Below are 24,500 nucleotides of genomic sequence, written 5' to 3'. Positions count from 1 at the left end.
AAAAATGCATGCAGCAGTGGCGTTAGACATGTGTGGTGAGACATCAAAGGACAAACACTATTATAGTAACATATCAAAGCAGGTTTCAAACCCTGAAGTTCACTTTAGATCTTGCACCAATCACAGAATCATACAGTGTTAGGACAAAGGAGGTGGGGGGAAGATGCATCTCGTGCAGCCGTGTTCATCGTGTGCACTCATTTGGACCACATTGGACCAGAAAGAGTAGGAGCTGCAGGGATAGAGAGGATCTCTGCAGAAAGGTTGCAGCTATTATCAGTGAATTGGGTCATACTTTCTATCCAGCCTTGGGCTGATTTTTCTCATCCTGCACTGCAGGTCAATAATTTATTACATTAATATATTCTTTGCAATCAGCATAGTCAAATACAAATGAGACTTTGTTCTATGCAACTCAGTCTGGTAGCATTCTGCCTTTCATTTTGCATTATTTATTAAAAATGAAATTCAGCATCCATCACCACATTCAAAGCGCGGTGATGCACAAGCACTGCTTACTCCAATATGCCTGCCCTCCAAGCTTGAGCCCACAGGAGGCCATTGGCTTGCGGTGACTCCCACACTCGTGGATCTCAGTTCGATATTACCCACAGGAATGCCCTGTAGGATAGTCAGAACATATGTACTTAAATATTTCTAGCATGAAAAGTGAATCCAAAATAAACCTTGGCTCATGCCTTAAACAACACAAACTTGCCTGGAAAACTACCCAAGGCCTCCAGACCCCCGCCGCCCCCCTTCAGAGTTTGTATGGAGCCCACAGGTCATTTTTTACCCTGTTACCCTCTAGTGACTTAATCCAGCCCTGCCCCCCATCGTTTCAAAGACCACAGCATTATAACTACTAATCACATGGGGGGAGGGGGGTTACCCCTTTAAGTTATATTTTAGTTATACTGATTACTCGCCACTGTGATCATAGGTCAGAAAAAATGCGGGTTTTGTTGGATAAAATGTTCCATTACCCTATCAGTCCTCACCACTCTCTGCTGATAACCACCTGCCAGCGCAAGTTTTTATTTAGTTTTTCAAATTTATGTATTATATGATAAAAACGCAGGGAAATGTAAAGTGAACTGAGATGGATCAGCCCGCGCTGGGAACATTCTTCGTGCCTGCTCTGACATGTGGGCGCACACGCAGTGTCGGTTGTCAGCTGTCCAGTTGTGCGCTCTCGCTGGGGAGGCTTTTTCTGCTGGGAACTTTCTGTAAGTGAGTCAACACCGCACAGGGAGGACGCCACCCAGCCCTGCCGCTGGATCTTATGCTGGGCTTCTCTCTTCTCCTTCGAGGACGCAGGGCACAAAGACGAATCCGCTTGGGTCGACAGGCTGGGGGTTTCGGTGTTTTCTGCTCCCACGCAGCGCCGGGGATGGTTATTGTCGCTTTGACGCGGCTTTTTCCTCTTTGGAATTAACGCGGCGGAGGAAAAAAAAGGAAAGAAATGAAAGTGACGGTGTGCTTCGGGAGGACCCGGGTGGTCGTTCCGTGTGGAGATGGGAATGTAAAAGTCCAGAGTCTTATCGAACAAGCGGCCATGAGGTACAAAAAGGCGATCGCAAAGGTAAGTCCCCGGCAACACACACCTCAGCCCCGGGGTGATTTCTGTAAACGCTCCGCGGAGCAGCGTGCCGAGTCCACACTGAAGCCTCAACATGGCGCTTTTTTCGGGAAAGAGGGAAAGAGACAGCGGAGAACCCCAGGGGCCCCCGACGCATGGGGTATGGGAGTCCAGGGGTGCGCAAACGAGGGGGGGGGGGGGGGCTTTTCATTGTTATCAAAGGTGTGTCGCTTGTGTGTATCTGCTTTTTAGTCTCCACCAAAAAGTTGGGACACTGAAAGTGTTCAGGTTTGTGCAGTAGAGGCAGAAAAGTGTGCAAAAGTGCACAGAGTTCAAACCGGATCAGCCAGCAGTGAAGGAGGGTAACTGTCAAATGCATGTGTGCAGCCTGGTGTAAGAACACACACACACACACACACACACACACACACACACACACACACACACACACACACACACACACACACTCTTATATCACAATTAGGCTGCTTCACTGTAATGTAAGAGTCTAGACAATATAGGATCATCCTTAATCTACTATAATGTCTTCATAATACAACATAAAGAGCAGAGCTTGTTGGCTTTATGAGAGCTCGTCCAACTACATGTTTAAAGAAAAGCCTTCATGTGTTGAATGATGGAACACATGGCCGTGTGAAGCCCCTGTGCCAAACAGGAATGAGCACACTGATTGCTTTTCCCTTTTGTGGGTTTTTGTGGGCCGAGCTTTAAAGCCCATTAAATGACTAATGAATGAATTAGAGTTTGGTACTGTTGCCATGGCTAGCAGTGACAGCACTTTCTCCTCTTTGCCAGTGGGTGCTATTACAATTGGAGTCACGTTAACACTGGAGCAGGATGGAATACCTTGGCAAAACCATGCTGTTTTTTCTCCCCTTCTTCCAGTGTTCCTGTTTTCTGTTCTTGGAGAGAAGACATTACAGCCAAGATTTAGCCAGGCTTACAGTGGTGGCATGGATAGAACAATCAGCACAATCCCAGACACGCAGTGCTTCGTTTACAGCCTCTCCGATCACCTTCTTGGTGACAGATAAAACACTTTCAACCTCGCTGCTAGAATTTAGCAGCAGATTCTTCCCGCTGTAGGCAAACGTGGATGATATGGGTCAACATTTACTCACATGAAGATCACTTCCTTCTTAGACACACATCAGCAATCGTACGTACATACCCACACACACATGCGTTCACTCCTCTGTTTACCAGTGCTTGATGGTTTTCCATGGTTCAGCAGAATGGAGGCGACTGCTCCATTGATCCATGCAGCTGTGCTGTAAACGTAGAAGTGTGCATTCCCTGTGGAGATCACTTGGCTTCGGCTCAACAAAAACTACTGTGCCATGCGCCAGAAGACCTTTGGACTACAGGAAGGCATAATGACACATAGAGCAGCTGAAAGCAATGCATGAATGCCCAACCCTTGAACCATAAGTTTGTTTGGCTTGTTTGTTTTTAGTAGCTACCCTTAAGGTTTCTTGGCATGCCGACATTATAATGTCATTTTTATCCGAGTCATAAAATCTTAGTTTATTATGCATAAAATACATTTTTGACAGATTGAGCTTTTTGATAATTTGATTGAGCTTTAACAGGGAGAGCAGAGAACCTGATGTTTCAGATGCCAAATGCCTGCTCTCACGGAAACATATCGACAAAGTATGGCAGGTGTTTAATCTGATGGCTCATAAAAAGGATCTAAAGCAGGGTAGAGGTTCCTCAGACAACTTCACCTACTTCCAGGACACATGGAGGAGAGGAGGAAGCCTGAAAAGGTCAAAAACCCAGCAACACTTGGGCCTATAAAGAAAATCTTGATTGCCTAATAAATGACGCCTAGTAACAGTTTGAGGCGTTCACTGTCATAAACTCTTCCATGCTTTCACATACTCAAAGAAGATCCAAAAGTTTTGGCATTCTGGTGTGATTTCTTAATGGTGTGCTATAGATTCATATTCGACTCTTACGCTGGGGTCCACTTGGTTCTGATTGATCAGATGGCGAGCGTGAGGCTCTGCTTGGCTGCAGATTTATTGGTTTACAGCACAGTCTCGTCATGGAGGCTCTACAATGCACCAGTTATGCATGTGCCCTTCAGGCGGACTTGACTTGAAAGAACTCTAACATGAATGACTTCGTGTCCACAGCTGTCTGTGTCTGCAGCAGAGTAGAATCTCAACCACAGGTCACTTTCACTGCTGTGACTTATTCATTTGGTTCTCACCCTTGGAAACAATTATGCACTTTTTGCCATTTAATCTTGTTGTTCACAGTGGATCAGTCAGTTATGGCAGCTGCCATCCGATGAGCCTATATTTTAAAGTTGCTCTGACTCCACTTACCTTCTGCCTGACCGTAATGTCCTTATTTAACTCTTTTATACGTGAACCATTTTCAATTCTAATGGCTTTTTTTGCAAGCAGTGCTTAACTTGCCCTGGTAATGCTGTGCTCTTTTCATCTTTGCTCTTACATTTATGTGTTTGAGGTTCGCCATTAGCTGTATTAAAGTCGCCAAGCTCAGTCAGGCAGACAGTCAGACAACATCACATGCTGTACTGGCATACCTGATCTTCTCCAGAGACTCTTGAAGGCTTTGTCACAGGCTCAGTGGGACCTGAAAGAGCAGACTCCCACTCAAGCACCATTAACTTTAGAGTCAATCTGGTCTACATTATGCACAGCCTTGAAGGGTTCATGCTAAATGGTATTTTGGGCTTCTCCTTCCGCTTTTCTCTTTTCAAGCTGTTATTTTTAGTACTAGTAATATTGGTGTATTCACCAAATTTTTAGTCAGCTAAGCAGGAGCAATATGAGGGTTTTATTTTGCGGCCTATCCACTGGAACACAAAACCCTGCATGGATGTGATGGAGAGGTCCGGCGCTCAATGCTTCCCCTTGTACTCTGGTTTCACCCGTATCTGCTGCAGCATCGTACATTTAAATAAATGACTACTGGATCCATAGGTTGTGGCTCTAAATCTTTGAAGAACTGAATTATTTAATCCTACTTGTCTGTAATGCCTGCCCTAAATGTGTTGTAGAGCCTCATAAGCTCATAATGACTCTTTATTTTTCCCCAAATTACGCAAATGCAGACTTGAGGCATGTTGCAGCATAGCCAAATTGTTTAAATACACCAAAGAAGAAGATGAAGAAGAAGAAGTAGGAATGTCCTTACAGGCAAAACAACATTGCAGATTTTCATATTATGCTTTTAGCTTTAATATACATTATATCTGCAGCATAAGATGGTATCATCATATAATAACACTGTGTATTAATCTACTGTAGAAACCCTGGAACTCATACTTGCACTCAAATCAGTGATCTTGCATTGTTCAGAGAATTGTTGTGAGCTGCTGACTGTCTTGATTACCATGTGGATGCAAAATAACAGTCCTTCCCATGCCGTGATAGGGAAGAAATATTCAGGTTCTCGTGCTGACTCTGTTCTCCCCATGCTTTGAGCTGCTCTAAAATACAGGCTTTGTGAGAACAACACTAGAATTTGGCAAGGTTAAATCATCTGTTTTCAACAAAGTTCTGAAAGCTCAGCCAGAAGAAAACGGTGGTGAAAGGTCACACATTCTGCTTGACATTTTGCTTACACAGGCTTTTACGTGAGCAGTTGTCATAGGGGGAGAGGCGGGCACGCCCTAGACAGGTCGGCAGTCTATCGCGGGGCTCCTGGCTTTATAGTTGACAGTGAGAGCAGTCATCGTAGTTGTAAGAAGACACATTTGTTTATCAGAGTCTGTCAAGCAAATGTTAAAGCTACATCTTGTTTGTTACATCAGATTCACCTGGCTCTTCTGGGAATTGTTTGCTGTTAGTAAAAGTTCTGCATAGCTTTATAATCCTCATCTGCTCTCAGGTAAGGGGCTAATATTACCCTGCGCTGGGGCAGCTGTGCAGGAAGAAGCCACAGCGGGAAAGTGGGAAGTGACTTTGAAAGGGTTGTCAGTGCCTGTTAGCTCACTTCATTCCGTGATTACGTAATAGAGAGAAGCTGCAGTCTGTGAATAGGATTATGGAAGTTAGTTGAAACTTGCTGGGGGGGGGGGCTTCATCTCGTGAGTTGAGTGGAGAAGGCCGGCCAGGATGATGGGATGCAATGTGATGGCTTGTAACTGAGTACAAGAAGTTCTATGGTTCAACTGTGGTCAGGAGGCAGCGCTTGAATTCTACCACAGCAGGGAACAGAGTAGCACACTAAAAAAAAGTGTGGCCTCACTAACCTTTCATCCTCTTCTTTTTGTTTTCTCTTCTGGCTTTTCTTGAGTTTCCTTTTTGTTTTTCATCTTTTCTTAGATCCCAGTTTCTCTTTTGTCTCTTTTTCTCTCTCAAGCTGGTCAACACAGTGTCATTTTCCAGCTGACTGAGGACTGTCCCTGCTTCCATACTCAGTCTTGACAGCCACTATTAGCTACCAGTCTTTGAGTAAAACAGTCACAATCCAAATGTTGGTTTGCACAGTTGTCCAGAAAGTGCAGGAAGTGCGATTGTGGCTCATGAGTTGGCAGTTCGCCTTTTAATCAGAAGGTTTCCGGTTCGAGCCCCGGCTCCGACAGTCTCGGTCGTTGTGTCCTTGGGCAAGACACTTCACCTACTGGTGATGGCCAGAGGAGCCGATGGTGCAATATGGCAGCCTCGCCTCTGTCCTAGGGCAGCTGTGGCTACAACTGTAGCTTGCCTTGTGAGAGTGAATGAATAGTGGAATTGTAAAGCGCTTTGAGGGTCTCGAAAAGCACTATATAAATGCAATCCTTTATTGTTATTTAAACCAACTGTTAACTGTATATTTCTGTACATTTAAGTATTATTATTCAACATGCCGCATTCATTGACCTTGTTTATAGGTAATTTCATTGTTTAATCACATTAAAATGTTCCTAATTTAATGTTTAAAAGCACTTGAAAAGGGCAAAATCCCATGTAAAATTAGGGCAACGAACTGTATTGTCATTACTGAAAATATTTTTATGAGAAAGTTATTTTCTGTTGTTTTCTGGTATTATTCTGGCGCCCCAGCTGCTGGAATATTACTGTTTTTTTTAGGATTTTTTTTGTGTAACACAGCCAACATAGCACAACACAAACGTTCCCTGTGCCATGCAAAGAGCAGCACTGTATTCTACACATTTAGGCAGCTTTGGATATGGTTAGATTTTAAGTAGAATTTGAGACTAGTGATTCAATGACTGTCTGCCAAGTTTCCCTGCTTGTGTGGATGGCATCAAGGACAATGACACCACACTCCGGGACGTTTTATCTAACCCAAACAATGCCTCTGTTCAGGGTCAAGATAAGCAGACATTAGGGCTTTCCTGCTGAGGAGAACGCCTCTCAGGTGTACACACAGGTGCTGATATGTTATGCACATGGTAAGGGGGTGGAGTGCATGCATGCAAAGCCAACAGAGAGCAAAACATTTGTAACCGGGAAAGCTGAATTTAAAGCCATTAGCTTATGTGTTTCAGACAAAGCCGGGTGGAATTCCTGGCAATAACTGCGTAACGCAGCAATGAAAGCGGGCTATGTTTTCAAGCCACGCCAAGCCATTGGAGGACTTCTTTTCCAGCTTCATATATCCTGTGTTAGCTCATTCAATGTGAAGGTCAGCTTCTGTTGTAGTTTTACAGGTTTTTTTGCTATGTTTGCTATGTTTTCTTTCTATGTTTATTCATTGTCCTTGGAGCTAAACAACATGAATTCTTTTTGGTTTATTGGGAGTTTTTCTCACCTCTGTTCAGATTTACATCAGTGTGACTGAGCCAAAATATTAAACACCAACTAGCTTTCCTTCCCGTAGCCGGAGCTAAAAATAAAATTGCCCAACAGGAGGAAAATGACATGCACAGTGGCCCGAGTGTTGTTTCTGGGCTGCCACGAGGAGTCAGCTTAACCAGAAAAAAACAAATAAGTTGACACCGCGGCCAGAATCCAGGCATCGGGGTTGAACCGGTCGCTGCCGTGTGAGCAGCACAGATGCATATGGGCCTATGTACCACTCTCAGCTAGGCAGCCAATGAATTCATCTTTATCTCTACTGATAACATTAATGCAAACTGGCAAGAAAAATGGATGATCAAAAGGAAAAGGAAAAAAGAGCAAAGAGAAGAAAAACGAGAAGACTCTTGCCCACAGGGTCAGACATCAGTGAAAAACACGCTAAATCGCACACTTTCCTCTTTTTGTTTTGTGTGTCACTCCTGCAGAGGCTTGTCTAAATAAATACCTTTTTTGCACAGTGAAAGTATTAATATGAGATCTCAAACAGAGATATAATCTGATACAAAAACAAAGATTAACCCAGTTTATTCTGTTAATTGAAAAGCTGGCTTCAGCTCCATCATGAAGGTGACACACTGTGCACAATAAAAACAACTGACTGGTAACTGATGGTTTAGTGAGCTTAATAAAATCATGTATGTGACTGTGAAATTGTGCATATTGGGCACTTTCATTTTAATAAAAATGTTCTGTTTTTGTTTAAGTAGGATTTGAATATAACATTTGTACATGTTACTTGAGTTATTTAACACTGCCTTGTACGGTGGCCTGAGTATTCAAATGCACTGCATCTTAAAAAATTGCTAGCAAACAGAAGAATGCTTTAAAAGCACAGAAAAAACAATTGAAGTTGAATATAACACAATGGGACTACACCCCCCCCCCCCCCAACACATCTGAAGAAGGAACCCAAACCCAGAAAGCATCTAAATGTTGATCTAAATACTTAGCTGTAGGTCAGCAGGTGGGGCAGGTCGTCTGGAAGGTTGGTGGTGCGATCCCTGGTTGCTCCCATGATTGTCACATAGAACGTTTTTAGGTGAAAAACAAAATGCTTGTCTGAGTGAGTGAATGAGGCATGTTGTATAAAGTCCTTTAAGTGCTCAAGTAGAGTAGAGAAGCGCTATAGAAGAACAACCAACAACTTACACAATATGAAATCAATTCTTACTCTCGCACGGTGCCACTGTTCCATCCGGTAGAGCAGACGGCGTGTGCACAATAGCCTAAAACTTGAGCCCAGTCTGCTCTCACTGTTAGGTACGGCCCTGCTAGCTTATGATGGTGGGGAGTTGCTGTTTGTTATCTTAGCCTGCTAGTTTAGATAATCCAGTTAAACATTAGCCTGAACTGTTAGAAGCAGGAAACTAGAACCATCCCACTGCATGACTCAAAAGAAAACCCTGGACCCTTCGACCCCTACAGTGAGGACATCTGGTGGTTCTGGACCTCTGAGGTTTTCATATATTTCTGTGTCTATTCAAAGAGAACCTGTGCTACAACATATTTAGCTGTCCTGGCACAGATTATGTGGTCAACTGACAGAATAGTGTAAGTCGGTGATGTTTAACAGCTGCTCTAAGTAATGGATTAAAAACTCGCATTTTGTCATGGGTGTTGTTTTATCTATCTCACTAGGGGTCTTGCACACATTAAAGAGGACGCATCTTAAAACTCTGACCCCGACGTGATTTGAACACGCAACCTTCTGATCTGGAGTCAGACGCGCTACCGTTGCGCCACGAGGTCCTGAATGCACTCTGACCAACCAACATTCATGATCCTGCTCTCTCGGTCTCTCTCCCTCTCTCTGCCCTTCCATAAATGGAGCATTTTATCCAGTACTTAATGATGCCCTGACAATAGCTTACGCGTGATTAGATGCCATAATTTGATCTTTGCGATCTTTAATCAGTCGTTCTATTGCATCACATGTTTTCTGTCTCGCTCCTGCGTGTCCTGCCGCTCCTCTCTTCGTCTAGTTCCATATTCACCTGACACACTTCCATTTGTTATCGCAGATTAGTCACCAGAAGATAATAGGGCTGCTCTGGGAAAGCTTACCATTAAGCTCCTTTCATGTTGTAATTCTGCTGATCTAACTGGTAGCTAAACGGCGATGTTGGGGAGTCAAAGGAATGAGCTTCGTGGCAGACGGCTGAAACACAGTAGAACATGTGGAATTAGTAGCGGTCTTTTGTTAACCAGAACCCTCCTGTAGCTTGTGGTTTTAGCAAAGCCATCCTCTGACGTCCTCTTTCATTTAAGTTATTTCCTTTACCCTTTACTTCATGTTTTTTTTCTTTGTCTTCTCTTCTCTTCTCTTTTCTTTTCTTTTTTTTGTTCAGTACGTGAAAATATTCTGTCTTTTGCTCTGTTTTGTCAGGCAAGTCAATGCAGGAATGTTGGTAGAGTTCAACAAAATCAAATCAAGCTTTTCCAGAAATGTCAAAACACCATCACGCAGTTCTGATGTCGTGCAGGGGCCCGGTATATAACAGAAAAGATTAACACATCATTCAGCTGCCGTTCTGGTCGGAGGATGGACTGCTTAACCTCTGTTTGGGCTATTTTTAAATGGAAAACTTGAGCAAGGTGACAAGCTGTTGAATTAAATGTATTTTAGGCAGAAAGGCCAGATATTATGTTTGCCAGTCCTGCTCAGATGGAAAAATCCTTTCAGCTTTCACAGAGTAGTCTTAAAGGCTGCTTTGACAGCTTCCCATTGTTTACTCTTTGCACGTCTTGACACGGAGGTTCCTTTTTTCCCCCCTTCTAAAACACACGCATGACGTTTCCATATAGGCTGCCGTGCCTCCGCTTCAGAGTCAAGAGATGCTCCTAAATCAAGCTCTCACAGCTTTTAAAGATTCCACTTATAGTTATACAATCATTTCTTAGAGGCAGAGCTGCTCTGAAGGCAGAAATAATCTCTTTGGTTGACTTAAACTTCAGTGGGAGCAGCCAAGGAAACAGCTCTGCAGACGGGCACAATGGAACAGTTTGAAAAATGTGAATATAAAACGGATTTTGGAGGTCAGTTTGGGTAAAGACGTCTGCTTAGAGGAAAGAAGAAACAAACGGAGCAACCAGCCTGTTAAAATGTTTCCAGTCGACTCTAGTTTCAGATGTTCAGGGCAGTGATTGGTTGTTGATGTGATTTACTTGACTGAATGAGTGGCTCACCCTGCCCTGGCTGGTGGGATGAACCGAACGTAAAGCTGACCGCAGGGTCAAGTAAGTCAAGTGGTCTCAATTAGCAGCTCATTAACAGCTTTGGTGCGGAGAACCATGCTTATCCATAAAAACATTCAAAGCGTACTTTTAAGGGCAGAAAGTAAATCTGTGGATTTATTACATTCACAGTTTTGGGATTTTGGTATTTCCTTTTGTTTTGGGTACAGTAGCCATCTGAAGAATGTCTATCTTGTTTTTCTAATCAAACGTCTCCGTGAGATGACAATTCCTGCCTCAAGCTGGATTCAGCTAAGAGCAAGTTGTTGCAAAGGCCAAATATGCAGTTTGTGGTGTTTCGACATGCAGACCATGCCCGCCCTTCTTGGGTGTGATCCACTGTTTTGTCAACAACTTATGGCCATGATTGCAGTTACAGAGCTGTGTTGGAGCACACAGTCGAGAAATTAACCTCTGAAAGTGTGACAGCTGATAAATGTTTTGAGAAGTTTGATTTTTTACAAACGTACAACCTGAAAAACACCATATTCTTATTATAATGTAACATGTAGTGTGTAGAGCTATGAAATTGAGGGATTTATTACTTTTTTCTGGCTTTACTCTCAATCCTTAAAAAAAAAAGTCATTCAAGTTTAGAAGCCTTATTAAATTTAAAACCTGACTCATATTTAAATTGCACAAGAATACTCTGGTGAAGCACATTTTAAAAAGCACTTATACTGATTTATCATTGAATTATCGTAGTATAACATGCTAGCAATTGTAATATGCTAGCAAACAATGTTTATTTTGTTTGTAGAAGATGAGCAAGAACATGAATGTCCCACTACACATGGCAATTTTAAGGATTTTATTAACATTTTTGCTTGCTAATTTACCTTTGGAATGAACTAATACTTGAATTTATAGAACGTTTCTGTTCTTACTGTCAAGTCAGTTTTCTGCAAGCTGTATGTAACCCTACGTTCAGTAGAGTGCTGTTTTCTAGATACAAAACTTTGTCTACTGGAGATCGCCAAATTAGAGTCACTAGTTAACCTAACATCCATGTCTTTGGACTGGAGGAGGAAGCCATGCTACCAGCCAGGCGGTATAAATAACATGGACCTAGCTACTGTGGTGTCATCCAAGTCCTGCTTTGAAGCTTCAAAATTGATTATTTTACCATCATTAGCTTGGTTTCACAAAACCAGATGAGGCCGGTCTGACTTGGAAACTACTTACCCATTGGCTTCTGACTTGTTATTAAGTTAGTGAATCTGCATTCCACAGATAATCTTGCATGTTGAAATATAGTGTGACCAGTATTTACCAAAGAGACTTAATTATTTATTCATTATGGCCTGAAATAAGCTACTGAGGCCACAAACTAATCAGCAAGGCCTTTACAGAGGACAAGTCCAGAAACCCATTTTCCTGTAGACTTCTACAGGACTGGAAGAGTTCATGCAATTACAGCTACAGCCACATGGAGACCTTCAGGTAAAACACAGGCTTAATTCATTTCCACATCGGCTTTATTTTTCTAACCTGGAAGCTACATCCTTGTGTTTTACTGTCTATAGAAGCAATGCAGGCACATGGACAATATGCAAACTCAACACATATAAACAAAAACACTGTTCAAACGAACATGTTGCTCGTCCCTCATTCACAAAGGTTACCTGATAATATCTCTTTTCAAGTTGCCTTCATATCGTTTGTCTCTGAGTTTTTAACGACAGGTGTTACCTTGCTTGACATAAGTGGTGATTATGTACAATCTTTCCCTTCCTCGAGGGAAAGGACCAAAGGCATGGGGGTCTTTCAATATTATCAGCATTTTTTTTTAATTATTAGCTGTTTGCCAATCTCTTTATATTGGCTAATGTCGATAAATGAAAGTTAAGGAAATAAAGAATAGATGGGAGAAACACCCTTTAACATGTTACGAAAGTTGATGTCCAAACAGCTTGGTATACAAAAAGTTTCCCTTTCAAAAACAAATATAAAGTGTAAAGTGGGCAGCCTGAGTGATACATACTTGCCACATTTTTGGTTATACAAGGAGACACTCTTGAAAAGTCGGCTGTTCAATCTTTTTTTTCCCCACTAGCCAAAATTTCCCATTTAAAAACACAGATGAACCTTTCTAACCAAGTTAGCTAATAGCCATGTTAGCTGTTCACTTCAATGCCCTCGGTTGGTTGTGGTTTTACAACTTCTAAAACCAAAAACAAATGGGTACTGTCATGTTGACTGCATATATGTTCTGACCTTGAAACTATGGCCTTGTTTTTATAGAACCTATAGAACCAATGCAGGCGCATGGAGAACATACAAATTCTACACAAAAAAATCCATCTCAGGTTCCAAGCAAACAATCCATCAACATAATTTGTTCTTTATTAACTGTTTGTTACTCTGGATATACAAAGTGGTAGTTTTTCAATAGAAAGAGCTTGAAAAATGTACAAATCATGAAGAGTACCAGGTGGGTTCCCTATGTAAACATGTTCATATTTAATAACACGAAGCCCTGGGGATGATTGCAGAGTTTAAGACTCTCTGGCAGAATGACAGCCTTTATACACACTTTGTGTGAAAACACAGAATCAAAACTTAATTGCTAATTGATTTATATAGTTTCGATTTTTTTTTTAAAGCTTACACTGACTTGACTCAGCCGTGTTAGATTTTAAAAGTGATTCATATACAGCATCAAAGTTATCATGTGGCTTTGTCTGTCATTGGCTTTTAATCCCACTAAGGCACTCTGGGTCTTTCAACCCTCAAGCACTCCACAAAGTCTTCTCTTTTAGTGGATAACACAAATAAACATGGTCATGTAACGTTAGCAGCTGCACTAAGCTTTAATCAATACCGGGAGCACTCAGAGTTTTGATGATTGAGTGTTGGCTCAATGCAAACATTAAATACCTTTAGTTGGTACTTATAATGGATCTATTCCTGGTTTATAGGTTTTAAAACTTTTAGCATATTCTTAACAACTGAATCCGTCTGTGTTGCTGAAACTGAAGAGAAATCCTCACGGTTTGTGCTCCTATACCGTACTATTGCATGAGCTGAGAGTGAAATAATACAATCCAATAGTACATCCTTGTATTTTAACTGGCTGGGCCTTGGTAACGCAGTGACTGTGTGGTATTATTTGGTCTTAATGCTACATTTATGTTGTACTATTCTACAAATTAGCATAATGACTGAAGCAACATCATTTATATAACTGGGTTGGGTTTGGGACTTTTAAGTATTCATCATTCATCCAGTATTCAGCATCCAAAGCTTAACTTTTCATGCTATTGACATCATCGGCCCCTAACCTGATTACTGTAGTGATACCTAAAAAGCTCTTTGAAACTACACCTTTACTAATCAACCATAACCAGAATGTGAACTTGAACTCTTTCCCAGTGATCTGGAATTAAATTCGTTTGCTCAGTGTTATTACTTTTTTGGTGTTGAACGGTGCAGACACTTCCATTTCTTTTGCCAAATAAGTGAATAATCTTTTCTTCATTCAATATCAATCTTTATTTTCCATTAAACTGGATCATTCCAAAACACTTGCAAATGATTGCATATAATGGTGATGGTAATAGGATAAGGAATTACACAACACATATCATTCACCTGTGAATGCCTATGTGAAATTTTGTTTTGCACTACTCCTCATATAAATTCTGGGAGAAATACCTCACGTGTCACTGCTTATACATTAAAACGACTGGCTTTTTATCTGTTTGTGTCAATTTTTCCAAGCTTCTACCCACCAAGATTCCCTCTCAAACATCCAGGCAGAGCTGTGAAATGAAATCGGCATGCTCAGGGCTACGGAGAAAAATAAATCCTAGATGTTAGAAGGGATTAGATGCTGGCGGGACTGTGAAATATTGCATGCATTTGCAGTGACTTATTTTGAATCAAGAATTGCCTCATGAAATGGGCGATAGGAAAAGTTGGCTGCTCTGCTAAAGTGGGTTTCTCTCTTTGTGAAGTTAATGAATGCAACGGAAAAAGGTTTTGGCAGGTTGGTGTGCTGGTGCTTAAAGTCTTATAATAAAATCAGCACTTCTCTTGTTGGGAATTCACTCTTGTCTGTTATGCAGGGATTCAAGAGGTTCTGTTGGGGAAATATAGTAGTTGGGAGTTTAGAGTGGCTTAACTCTGATGAAGACTTCAAAATAAATTATGACTCTGAACAGAGTCCCAAAAAGAAGCCTCTCTCTGGTGTGTTCCCATTCTGGAACATCTAAAGTGTATATACGAGGAATGTTGAGTGAATCCTCTGCTGACCCTCTGCTTCTAATAAGCTGTTTTATTACAATACCACAGAGCACGTATGACCTTGTATGCCATACAGTGTGTGACCTTGTGCCTTCAATATTCGTCTCCTTTGGAGAAGGTGAACTTGCCCTTAATTGTGCGGCTGCGCCCCAAGGCGACCAAGTTCTTCATGAGAAAAACGATTCAGAGATGAGTCAGTCTTTTTATCACGTTGAATACGATGTGTTGGTTTTAATTGATAGAGAGAAGCAATAACTTGGTTGCTGGTTGTCAGACATCAAATGAAAGCCAGATTATAGTTTTATATAGGCACTATGTTTTGCTGGCACAAACAAAGACTGCAGCATGCTTTGACAGATCATAGATACAAGAGATTTTGAGTGGTTTGATTGATGTTGTTGGCTGTTACTTTTATACTCATCTATTTCGGCAGGATTGAAGCCAGAGAGGCTACAAAAACGAATACCTCTGGGTTTTCTTTTATCCCCGAGGTAAATTCCTGCATGCAATCCAATTAACTGGATTCCTTTTATCATATTAAAAAAAATGATAATTGCTGGTAGTACTTTCACGCTCCGTGTACTGTAAATAGTCAGACAGAAACAAAGGTGTAGTTTACAAGATCATCCCAAAGCAAAAGGCTGCACTGTCATGAGTAGCCTGGTTATGGTTATGCACATTTTCAGCTCAGACACTGTGCTTCTGCAGATGAGTTGTAAATTCAGCTCGTCTGCTTTTGATGGCTGGCATGGGGTCTTTGCTCGGAGAACGTTGCTGATGATTATGTAAAGTTGCGGATTTATCTGTGCGGAGTAATTTCCTGCCCAGACATTTTTTCTGGTTACAGAACATGTTGTGGGATGATTAGTCTTGGACCATGAAATGGGGTCATTCGGTACAGGCTGAGGAAGTGCGGCTGAAAGACATGGGAACTATTTAAGAGTGAAGTCAGGGTCAGTCTTACTGTTTTCATGTGTTTGTCTTGACCTTTCGTTTGCTCACGGAACAGTGACCGATTTTCCCAGTGAATGATGTTTCTGTAGGACGCTGACTCATCTCAACAATGAGTAGGAAAGACACTAAAGATCCTGATTGTGTTGTCGTACACTGATAACAGATGAGTTTCGGCTTGTCAGGCTAGGAGCATGCTAAGTTCCCACTGACAGGCCAACGGACTCACACCCTGTGATTAGGGATCAGTAATCATCTGAGGGAAGGAGACGGCCTACAAATAGCATCCGCTGTCTGCAAACAGATCCTCACATTCTCCAAAACGCTACAGTTTAAGAGGAATCGAGTGGGAGGACGGCTACTGCAGAGAGTTGTAGGAGTGCTGCTTCTGAATTCTACAAACGTCTATGAGGTCAATAAGGTTTTGAATTTGTCTCTATTAAAATGGTGATCTAGTTGTGCTGTGGTAACATTTTTTCACTTTAATCAACATTCATGACTTAAATATGCAATCAAAAACTGTCAAGTATGCTTTTAGTTTCCATTTATTGATTTCTTTCGTCTCTTTCCTGGAGATCTCGTTGGCGTTTTTCCCTCCTCGTTGCTATTAAAGGCAGCGACTGTACACAACCCCAGGAGGAGGCTGACTGGCAGTAGGTGTTGGGTATCTTGGATCACGTTACACCTGAGGGTTTGCTAAGTGGTGTATAACTGACAGAACAAAGCCTCTGGCTTGTTTGTGTTTCTAACACATTTGTGTGCTACTGAATTTGAATGCTGTTTTATAGTAAGGCTATAACCTCAGTGAAACTTTCTTGCAAATTAATGTTTGTTTTTACTCCGGCATGTGTTGATGACATCCTAGAGAGAGTCGAGTGTGCGTACGTGTGTTGTTGTGTATGTATTGTGAGGTTTAAGTGAATGATCTGGTTTAGCCAGTTTCTCACTGTCAACCAAACAGATTTCCCAGCAACCCACCGCTTTGTAAATGAGGATCTCTCATCTGCAGTTTTCCCAAGAAAAATTCCAACCTGCATATTCTGGTTGATACTTGTCTATTTTTTGTTTTTTGGGTGGTTTTGTTTTGGGTTTTTTTGGCTAAAACTTAGAAAAATCTATGTGAGCTGAAAAGCTTTGCCTATATGTTGATGTTTATAACAGTGATGGACTTTTTTATACTGCATCAGTCCTGTGCTATTGCTAGCTTATTTTAAGATTTTAAATTTAAAGTCCTTATCAGAAATCACTCAGAGAGAAAAAGGAAGATGTGGAATCAATAAAAAAATACTTTGCTGTACCTGGATCTCACCATGTGGAACAGTGTTATCTGCACTGATTGTTCCATCTTTTTAGCCCTGCGCCCTTCACCTTTACTGCCACCAATCAGAGATGCACATGTGCTCTAAAGTCAGGCCAGAACAATGCAATTTCACCCCCACCAGTGGCTCTTCTCTAACACCAAGCCTTCAACTGTGGTGGTCCTAAGCAAGATTGATGGCGGTGTCCTCCATCACTCTGGACATTAATGAGCGCAGCTTCAGTGAAAGCACTGGGTGGAGGAGGAGGAGGAGGAGCAAAGGAGTTGCAGTCAATCACAGACAGAGATGCAGCGCCACTTGCATCACCTTTCACATCGCAGACTGTGCCAACTATGATGTGGTTCAAAGTTGGCTGGTTGGCTGGTATGGCTGGCGCCCATCCTTACACTTGTGCTGCTTTTGCTTTCGGTTGGACTGAAGTCAGCTTGTGTTATGACATGGCATCACAGAGACAATACGACGGAACGAGAAAAATATGAACTGACAGTTGAATAAAATGAAGGGAAACTAGCTACAGGAAAAAAAAAAATCATGGCCTATTTGGAAAAATTGATGATCTTCGCGTGTGAAGTTTTGAGTTGGTTTGGGGTCATCTTTAGCTAAATGACACCCCGTTGTCATGGAAACACCAAGAGAATGAGATGTGTTTTGAGGTTAATTTGAGGTACAGTCTTGTTTCAAGCATCGGCAAGTCTTCGGGTTACCTCGAGTTGATGGGCGCACTGCATTTGTGTCTACGCGTGTGAACATTTCTACATTCCCCAATGTAATTGTGTCCTCAAGTCTTTCATCGATAAACACGTAGCTCATTAGATTTAACCTTGAAGGCAAAGCCCGGAGTGCTTTCTCTCAGCATCTCCTTTGTTCCCTCTCAACTGCTTCTCCTCCCTTTCCATCCTCTTGTCTTCTTTCCTTACCACCACCACCTTTCTCTTTTCCTTTGTCCTCCTTTTACACTCTTCCTATTCCCTTTCCTTGTGTGTGCTGCCTTCTCCACGCTTTGCCTTTTTGTAGCCTCTGCTTTTTGTTTTGCTCTTGTTTGGGTTTTTTCTCTCTCTCATTTCTTTCTCATGTCTTTCATTTTTGTCGCGGTTCACGGTCAAAAAGTTTGTCTTTCAAGAGGTGGCTACTTGCACAACATCCAAGTAATCATGATGAATTACACGATGCAGTTAACGCTCCAATTCATGCTCATTATCTGATTTTAAGTTGAGAACACATCAGACATTTGAAGAGATAAAAGCAAAACAGATAATGGTGGTTCGTGCTGAGACATGATAATAAAGTGGTGCAAGAACAGGGTTTGAAGAGGGCATATTTAGTCTATTAGGAGACTGAAGAAATTAGACGAGAGAGACAGACTAGGTAGTAAAAAGGAAGGAGGAGCAGTGGCGTGATAGTTGAGACATGACACACTCTCTATTGTCCAGAGCTTCATTTCTTTCTGCTTATTTATTATTTATATAATGTACTTATTATTGTCCAGCTTCTGCTCCTGTGGCACCACGATCGAACCCATGCGAGCGAGCCATTTCTGCACTGTACTGATTCCCATGCTCCCTCGTTATGCTTTGCTCTCCACAGGCACTTCATTGGTTGTGGTTGCGTGTCCTAAAAGTTAAGCATAATGTAGTTACGCTTATGTCTGGAAGATGTCTGTTGCCAGGAGAATGGTAACATGGGAAAATCAGAAAATTATAAGGTAGAGAAAAAAGGGTGGCACATTATGTTTTTAAGGTTAGGGATTTCCCTCTATTACTTCTTCTTCTTCTTCTTCTTTTTTAAACACTTTGTTACACAGAGTTTGGGCAGAGGAAAGATTTATATCATTTCTTTGTGTTGACAGCTATTGGCTTTTGAGTAGGAAGCCAGGACCTTTGCTGACAACATATGCATGCATACTTGCTCCTACACAAAAATGTGTTTTGTGGATGTTGGACGTTTGTTGGATGTTGTGAATCTGAAGAGCAGCCTTCAGACTGCATTCTAGTGCTGAGGTACAATTACCCTGACTGCTAACAAAACAAGAAACTTAACTTAGTATTGACAACACGATAACTAGTTTTACACAACAGCACTAGGGGAGTGCTGATAATTTCTGTGAGCCAAGTGTCTCCGTGAGCCTTTGGCTTTAAATGCTGCTCACGCTGCCAAGCTTTGAAGACAGTGAACAGAAAAACGGTTGAGCAGCCATGTTTGTTTCCTCTTAGCCTTGTTACATCAAAATACAGAAGTGGACTGCGTTCATCTGGTGTCACATGTTCACACGCCGAAAGAAAGTGAAACTGGATCGAATTTGGTATTCGTGACATGTTGGCTCGGTTGCAGATTTGTCAGGATTAGAACTTAATCGCCTCCACCAAGCAGGTTATGTTTTTGGTAGCGTTTGGGTGCGTGTAATACAGTCTGTCAACACAAACAGATCAAAAGGTTGAGATGAATTCTGATAAAATTTGTCGAGTGGGATCATGTTAACAATTAAAATTCGTCTTAGGTCCACCAAGGTCTTCAAGGTCAACTTAATGGTTAATTGGTTAAAAACTGACAAAAAGCCTTAGAAACTATGATGCTGTGATGTGTATTGTCAACATATAGAAAGTACAGTATAAAGATTTAAAGTTTGTCACATTTGACCTCTGACCTCTCCTTCATGGTCCATAGATAATAATGCTATATGGAGCTCTTTAAAATATGTTTCCCACTGTCACTTTGTATTGACAGCATATAAGGAATAATAATCCGGATGTCACGTTATTTTGAACCTCTGACCTCTTCTTCAAGGCCAAATAAGATCACTTTCATCAAATGTCTTCTGACTTTAAAACAGTGATTAAAATGTTCTGCCTTTGTTTGTATTGGCAACATGGATTTTATTATGTTTTTGTTATGCACATTACAGGAACAGCTTATAACACTTTAAATACATATCCTAGTATGGGTGTGAATGAGTAGAACTGTTCTCAAAAACAAAATAAACTTGTGATCCAAAACTTATTTTTCTCTTTGCTGCACTACAAATATCTTAAAGTAGGTTTAAAAAACAGAACAAAGAAAACAAAACTGAATATATGGAAAATACAACAATATCTCTTTAAACGTAAATACGTTCTGTATAAACTTATCTCTTTCTGTATAAAGCAGTGAAGACTGTATGGTAGGCATCATCAAAGTGACATAGATGCAAAAGTGCATGTGCTAAGTAAGCTTTTGTCTGGATGCAAATAATGAAAGATGAAAAAACACTGCTTAATGTTTACAACAGAAAGAGAAGCATTCATTCTCACACCACAATGGGCAACACTGTAGCAGACGAGTGTTTCGTGGTTTTTATTCTTTAAAAAGTGAAAACAGTAAGTATTGTATCACATCAATGGACGTGCTGATAGTGTTCGGTATTAGTCAGGCAAGTCCATCGTCTTTTAAATGTATTGGATAAAAGAGAGGAGCTTAGTCATGTTAAAACCCTGGTGTGGAGCTTTGATCTCTGCAGATGCTTCTTTGCACTAACCTCACCACAGTATGATCATCCCGCCTTTGAAGCTACCGCTGCAAACACATCACCGCACATTTTTCAGAACCTCTTACCTCTGTCAGTTTGACTTTGGATTGAACATCGCATCAGCTAGTTGGTGCAATTTTCTCTGCAGGGGAAGTTTGAGTGGGGTTTCACACTGTATGGGTGTGTTTGTTTTCATAAAAACGCCAAGCCATTGCTCCTAGCCAAAGAGGCAAAACTCATGATTAATGAAAGAGCTACAGCTTTCAGTCTGAAACTACGGCAGAGGCATGAAGCTCCCATGTTTCAACATAACACCCTGCACATCGGATATGTAACCCATTTTATTTCAAGGTTCATGCAGTCTACTTAACCTCTTTTCCACCTCTCGTGTGCTTTTCTGTCCAGCTGAACTATTGAACGCTTCCTCTGTCCTTGATCTGTTTCCTTTCTGCCTTCTCACTTTCTCTCCTATGTCTGACTGATGTTACCTCTTTTCAGCCTCGAGTGCCTTTCCTTTGTGTTGCCTGCTTCCTGTGCCCCATCAGTGAGAGTCCCCTAACTGCAAAGTACAAATCTTCCATCACTTACTGGAGTTTGAATCTTTGAAAATCCTTAAATTCTGGATAATTTCCTTGCTTGTCTGTGATGCTTTGGCTTGATTTCATTCATTTAGAAAAATGATTTCAAAATATGTCCAGTTCAAGACATAATGACTGTCCTAATAATGTACTGCTCTGTAGACTTTACATAATGTGTTCTGCCCGTATGAAAAGAAATGAGGCTCAGGTAAAAGCAATATCTCAGTCACAGTCGATGGTTTTTGTCATCTATATTAACTGATATGAGTTAATGTCCACGGGCTCTATCTCTGTGCTTGTTTTCACCTCAGAAAATCTATAAGCTTCTTTCTTTCTTCATTGCTCGCCTGCATTACCTCCTACTATAAATCGGTTTCTTTTAAAAGTTTCCGGCATGTTTTTTTTTTTCTTATAGTCTTTCTTAAACTTACACTACTTACTTTCAGGCTTATAACTATGACAAACACACACAACTTCCACCTTTCTTTGTTTGTTTTGGTCCAATCAGTCACTTTTTATGGACCACAAATGCACACTATTAAAGAGCTTTGTTTGACAACTGGCAGGACATTAATAGAATGTACAAGAATACTTGAAGCCCTGCTCCTTACAACTCCATAAACACATCTGGATTTTCTTTTTCCTTTTTCTCTTTAGGCAGCTCTTTGGTTCTTTGTTAACTTCTTCTGGATTTTGGTGTTTTGCTATACTGTGTACTCTCTATAGCTCAGACTGTCAGATGTTAAGGTTTGTGTACTTTGGGTGTTTGCCACAGTGATCCTTTAGAAAGTGCTTTTCATGAGCTTTCTCTGTCTTTGCCCTTTTTCCTGTGTCTGAAGCTACTGTGTTACTGTTGAATAAATGCATTTTATTGTGTTAAAATACTGCAGCTTGGGCTTTGTTTATATTAACAGGATTTTTCATGCTCAGAAAGGGGCTTTTAGGGGGGGGGACTATACGTGTAAGCACAATGATCTGTCTTTACTGTGTGCATGTCTCTGCAGTTTCCTGTTATTTCTGACAATTCGATTAAAAAAAATAAAAAAGCAGTTTGTGTTTGAATGAATGAAACTTCAGCAAAAAAAAAAGCTGGTTAAGATGTTTGTATTAAAATCTTGGGGATTTTCCACACCGTCTTTGGTAGATGCTTCATTCAAAATAATAAAGCGCTATACAAATACAGGCCATTTACCATTTACCATAATATATTTTCAATGGCACTGATAGAAGATGCTGAATAAATGGTCTTTTTAGTTTAGGGGAAAACATGTCCCAAAATATCTTAGAGCCAGAGCTGTCTGTTGGTGAGCTTTTATTTTCTGAGATGATATTGGCCGACCTCAGATATATTCAAATATTGGTTTATTTTAATTTTTATGAACATGAAGCAGAAAATTATGCTTGAGGAAATGTACTTCTTACTTCTAGGCTGGACTGTTGCAAGTCATTATTATCAGTTTGTTCTAAAAACTTCCTGAAAAGCTTTCGTTTGATCTGAAATGCTCCAGTTAGGATACTGAGAGGAACTACAAGCAGAGAGCATATTTCTCCCATACTGACTTCTCTTCATTGGCTCCCTGTGAATTTAAAATCCCCCTCCGCACATACAAGTTCTTGAATAATCAGGATCCATCTTTTATTAAACACCTCATAGTACCATATCACCCCAACCAGAGCACATCCTTCTAAGGTTGCTTGTGGTTCCTAGGGTATTTTTAAAAGTGGAATGGGAGGCAGAGCCTTCAGCTTTTGGGCCCCTCTACTGTGGAACAGCTCCCAGTCTGGATTTGAGACAGACACTCTCTCTACTTTTAACCATTAGGGTTAAAACTTTACCTTTTGAGTTTTTCCTTTCCACTGTCACTAACTGCTTGCTCATAGGGGGTTGTTGGGGTTTTGTGTCTATTATTGCAGGGTCTTTACCTAATTTAGCTAATTTTGTGCCCAGCATTTGCAGTACAGATGTGGCTTGTGTGGTGCACTGTTTCAATATGTAAGACCAAAGAGCTGCCTCTCCCTCCTGCTGGCCTTCACATGCCAGGGATTTTAATGTTTGCTCTACATATGTTGTTCTTGAACCGACTGAGATTTTGACATATTTTCTTCTCTAAAAATCATATGAAAATGCAGATTACAGTCATATTCTGCATTCAGAAACTTGATACGCGGATACAATGACTATTCCCCCGTATGGGCTGCCTGCACCCTGTTAAACGCCTGTTTCCATAACTGCTGTAGGTAGCTGTGAGCCGCAGTTTGACACTATGAGTTCTGAACTCTTAAATACTACGCAATAAGTGGCATATAATGATGTTTGTTCTACATTTAGATACAAGGCACCTCCTTCTTTAGCCACATAGACACAAATCTTTGAGAACACTACTCTCTGTGCTCCACATCTGCCGGCTGTGAAAGAGCTGTGTGTGCCGTGACATCGCCGCTGCGGGTTGTCTGTTCTCGGTGATTCACCCTGTGCTCTGTGTTTCTCTTGGCGCATATAGACGTCCCATCTGGTGAGCAAAACCTCTGGTCTTAGAACATAATAAACAAAAGTGTGCCAAAATTATGCTGACTGCTGTTTCTATAAGTAGACGAAGAGTGTTCAACGAATTGTACTGAAACAGCAGACCTCGATTTGCAGGGAATGCCCTGACTCGTGTACCTTCAGAGGGATTTTTTTGGCCAGTATTAGACATTGTTTTAGTAGAAACTTGCCAGCTTTAGTCTTTGCTTTGCTAGTTGAAAATGAAATTGCTTTATTTCAATTAACTTTCATGTATAGATGCATCTTTTTCTGTTGATGTCTGAACCTCGTAGAGTATGTAAAGAAAATGAAACTCTGAAGATGCATAATCAATAATTAGTATTTCACATCTGCGCCAAATGTGACTGGAACTGCTCTCAATCCAAGACTGAGCACATGGCCTGCATGACACATCTCCCCCATGGCTCTGGTCCCCTACTGGGACCTGGAAGTGCACCATATTTCACGTTGGTACCAGGGCCCACAGTGACGTGCCCACCCAGGGCCCATATTACAGGGTCCACATGTGGCCCATAGTGCATTATCCCCACCAGCTGGTATGAAATGTGGACCAGAAAATTGTTGTTTTGCAGTATATAGATAAGATGCAGTTTAACTTTAATCTTACTGATGTTTTGATTCGGTCATCTTCTCAGTGGGAAAAGACCCAGGGAAACCGTGTTAACAATAAAAACAATAAAAAAATAACACTAAAAACCAAAAAAAACCCCTGAAAACCATAAATTTCACAC

General features: G+C 41.1%; 1 protein-coding gene and 1 non-coding gene across 4 annotated transcripts in view; one reads left to right on the top strand and one right to left on the bottom strand.

The window, feature by feature from the left end:
- Positions 1-1,127: 1,127 nt before the first annotated feature.
- The window catches only part of LOC120725743 (partitioning defective 3 homolog), a 340,776-nt gene continuing 317,403 nt past the window's right edge, over positions 1,128-24,500 (top strand). The window contains exon 1 of one of the 3 annotated variants that reach the window (XM_040018776.1): positions 1,128-1,585. In XM_040018776.1, coding sequence (XP_039874710.1) covers positions 1,466-1,585 — 120 coding nt within the window. In that variant the 5' untranslated portion in view covers positions 1,128-1,465. Of the gene's footprint in view, positions 1,586-2,024; positions 5,477-24,500 lie in introns of those variants that run through there. The other 2 variants (XM_040018775.1, XM_040018777.1) reach the window with 2 other exon arrangements.
- trnaw-cca lies at positions 9,073-9,144 on the bottom strand. The gene has a single exon. It is a non-coding gene; the product is annotated as a tRNA-Trp (tRNA).

Source organism: Simochromis diagramma, unplaced genomic scaffold (assembly GCF_900408965.1).
Source record: "Simochromis diagramma unplaced genomic scaffold, fSimDia1.1 OVJJ01000717.1, whole genome shotgun sequence".
NCBI classification, from domain to species: Eukaryota; Metazoa; Chordata; class Actinopteri; order Cichliformes; family Cichlidae; genus Simochromis; species Simochromis diagramma.
This window is presented reverse-complemented; position numbering and strand designations above follow the sequence as displayed.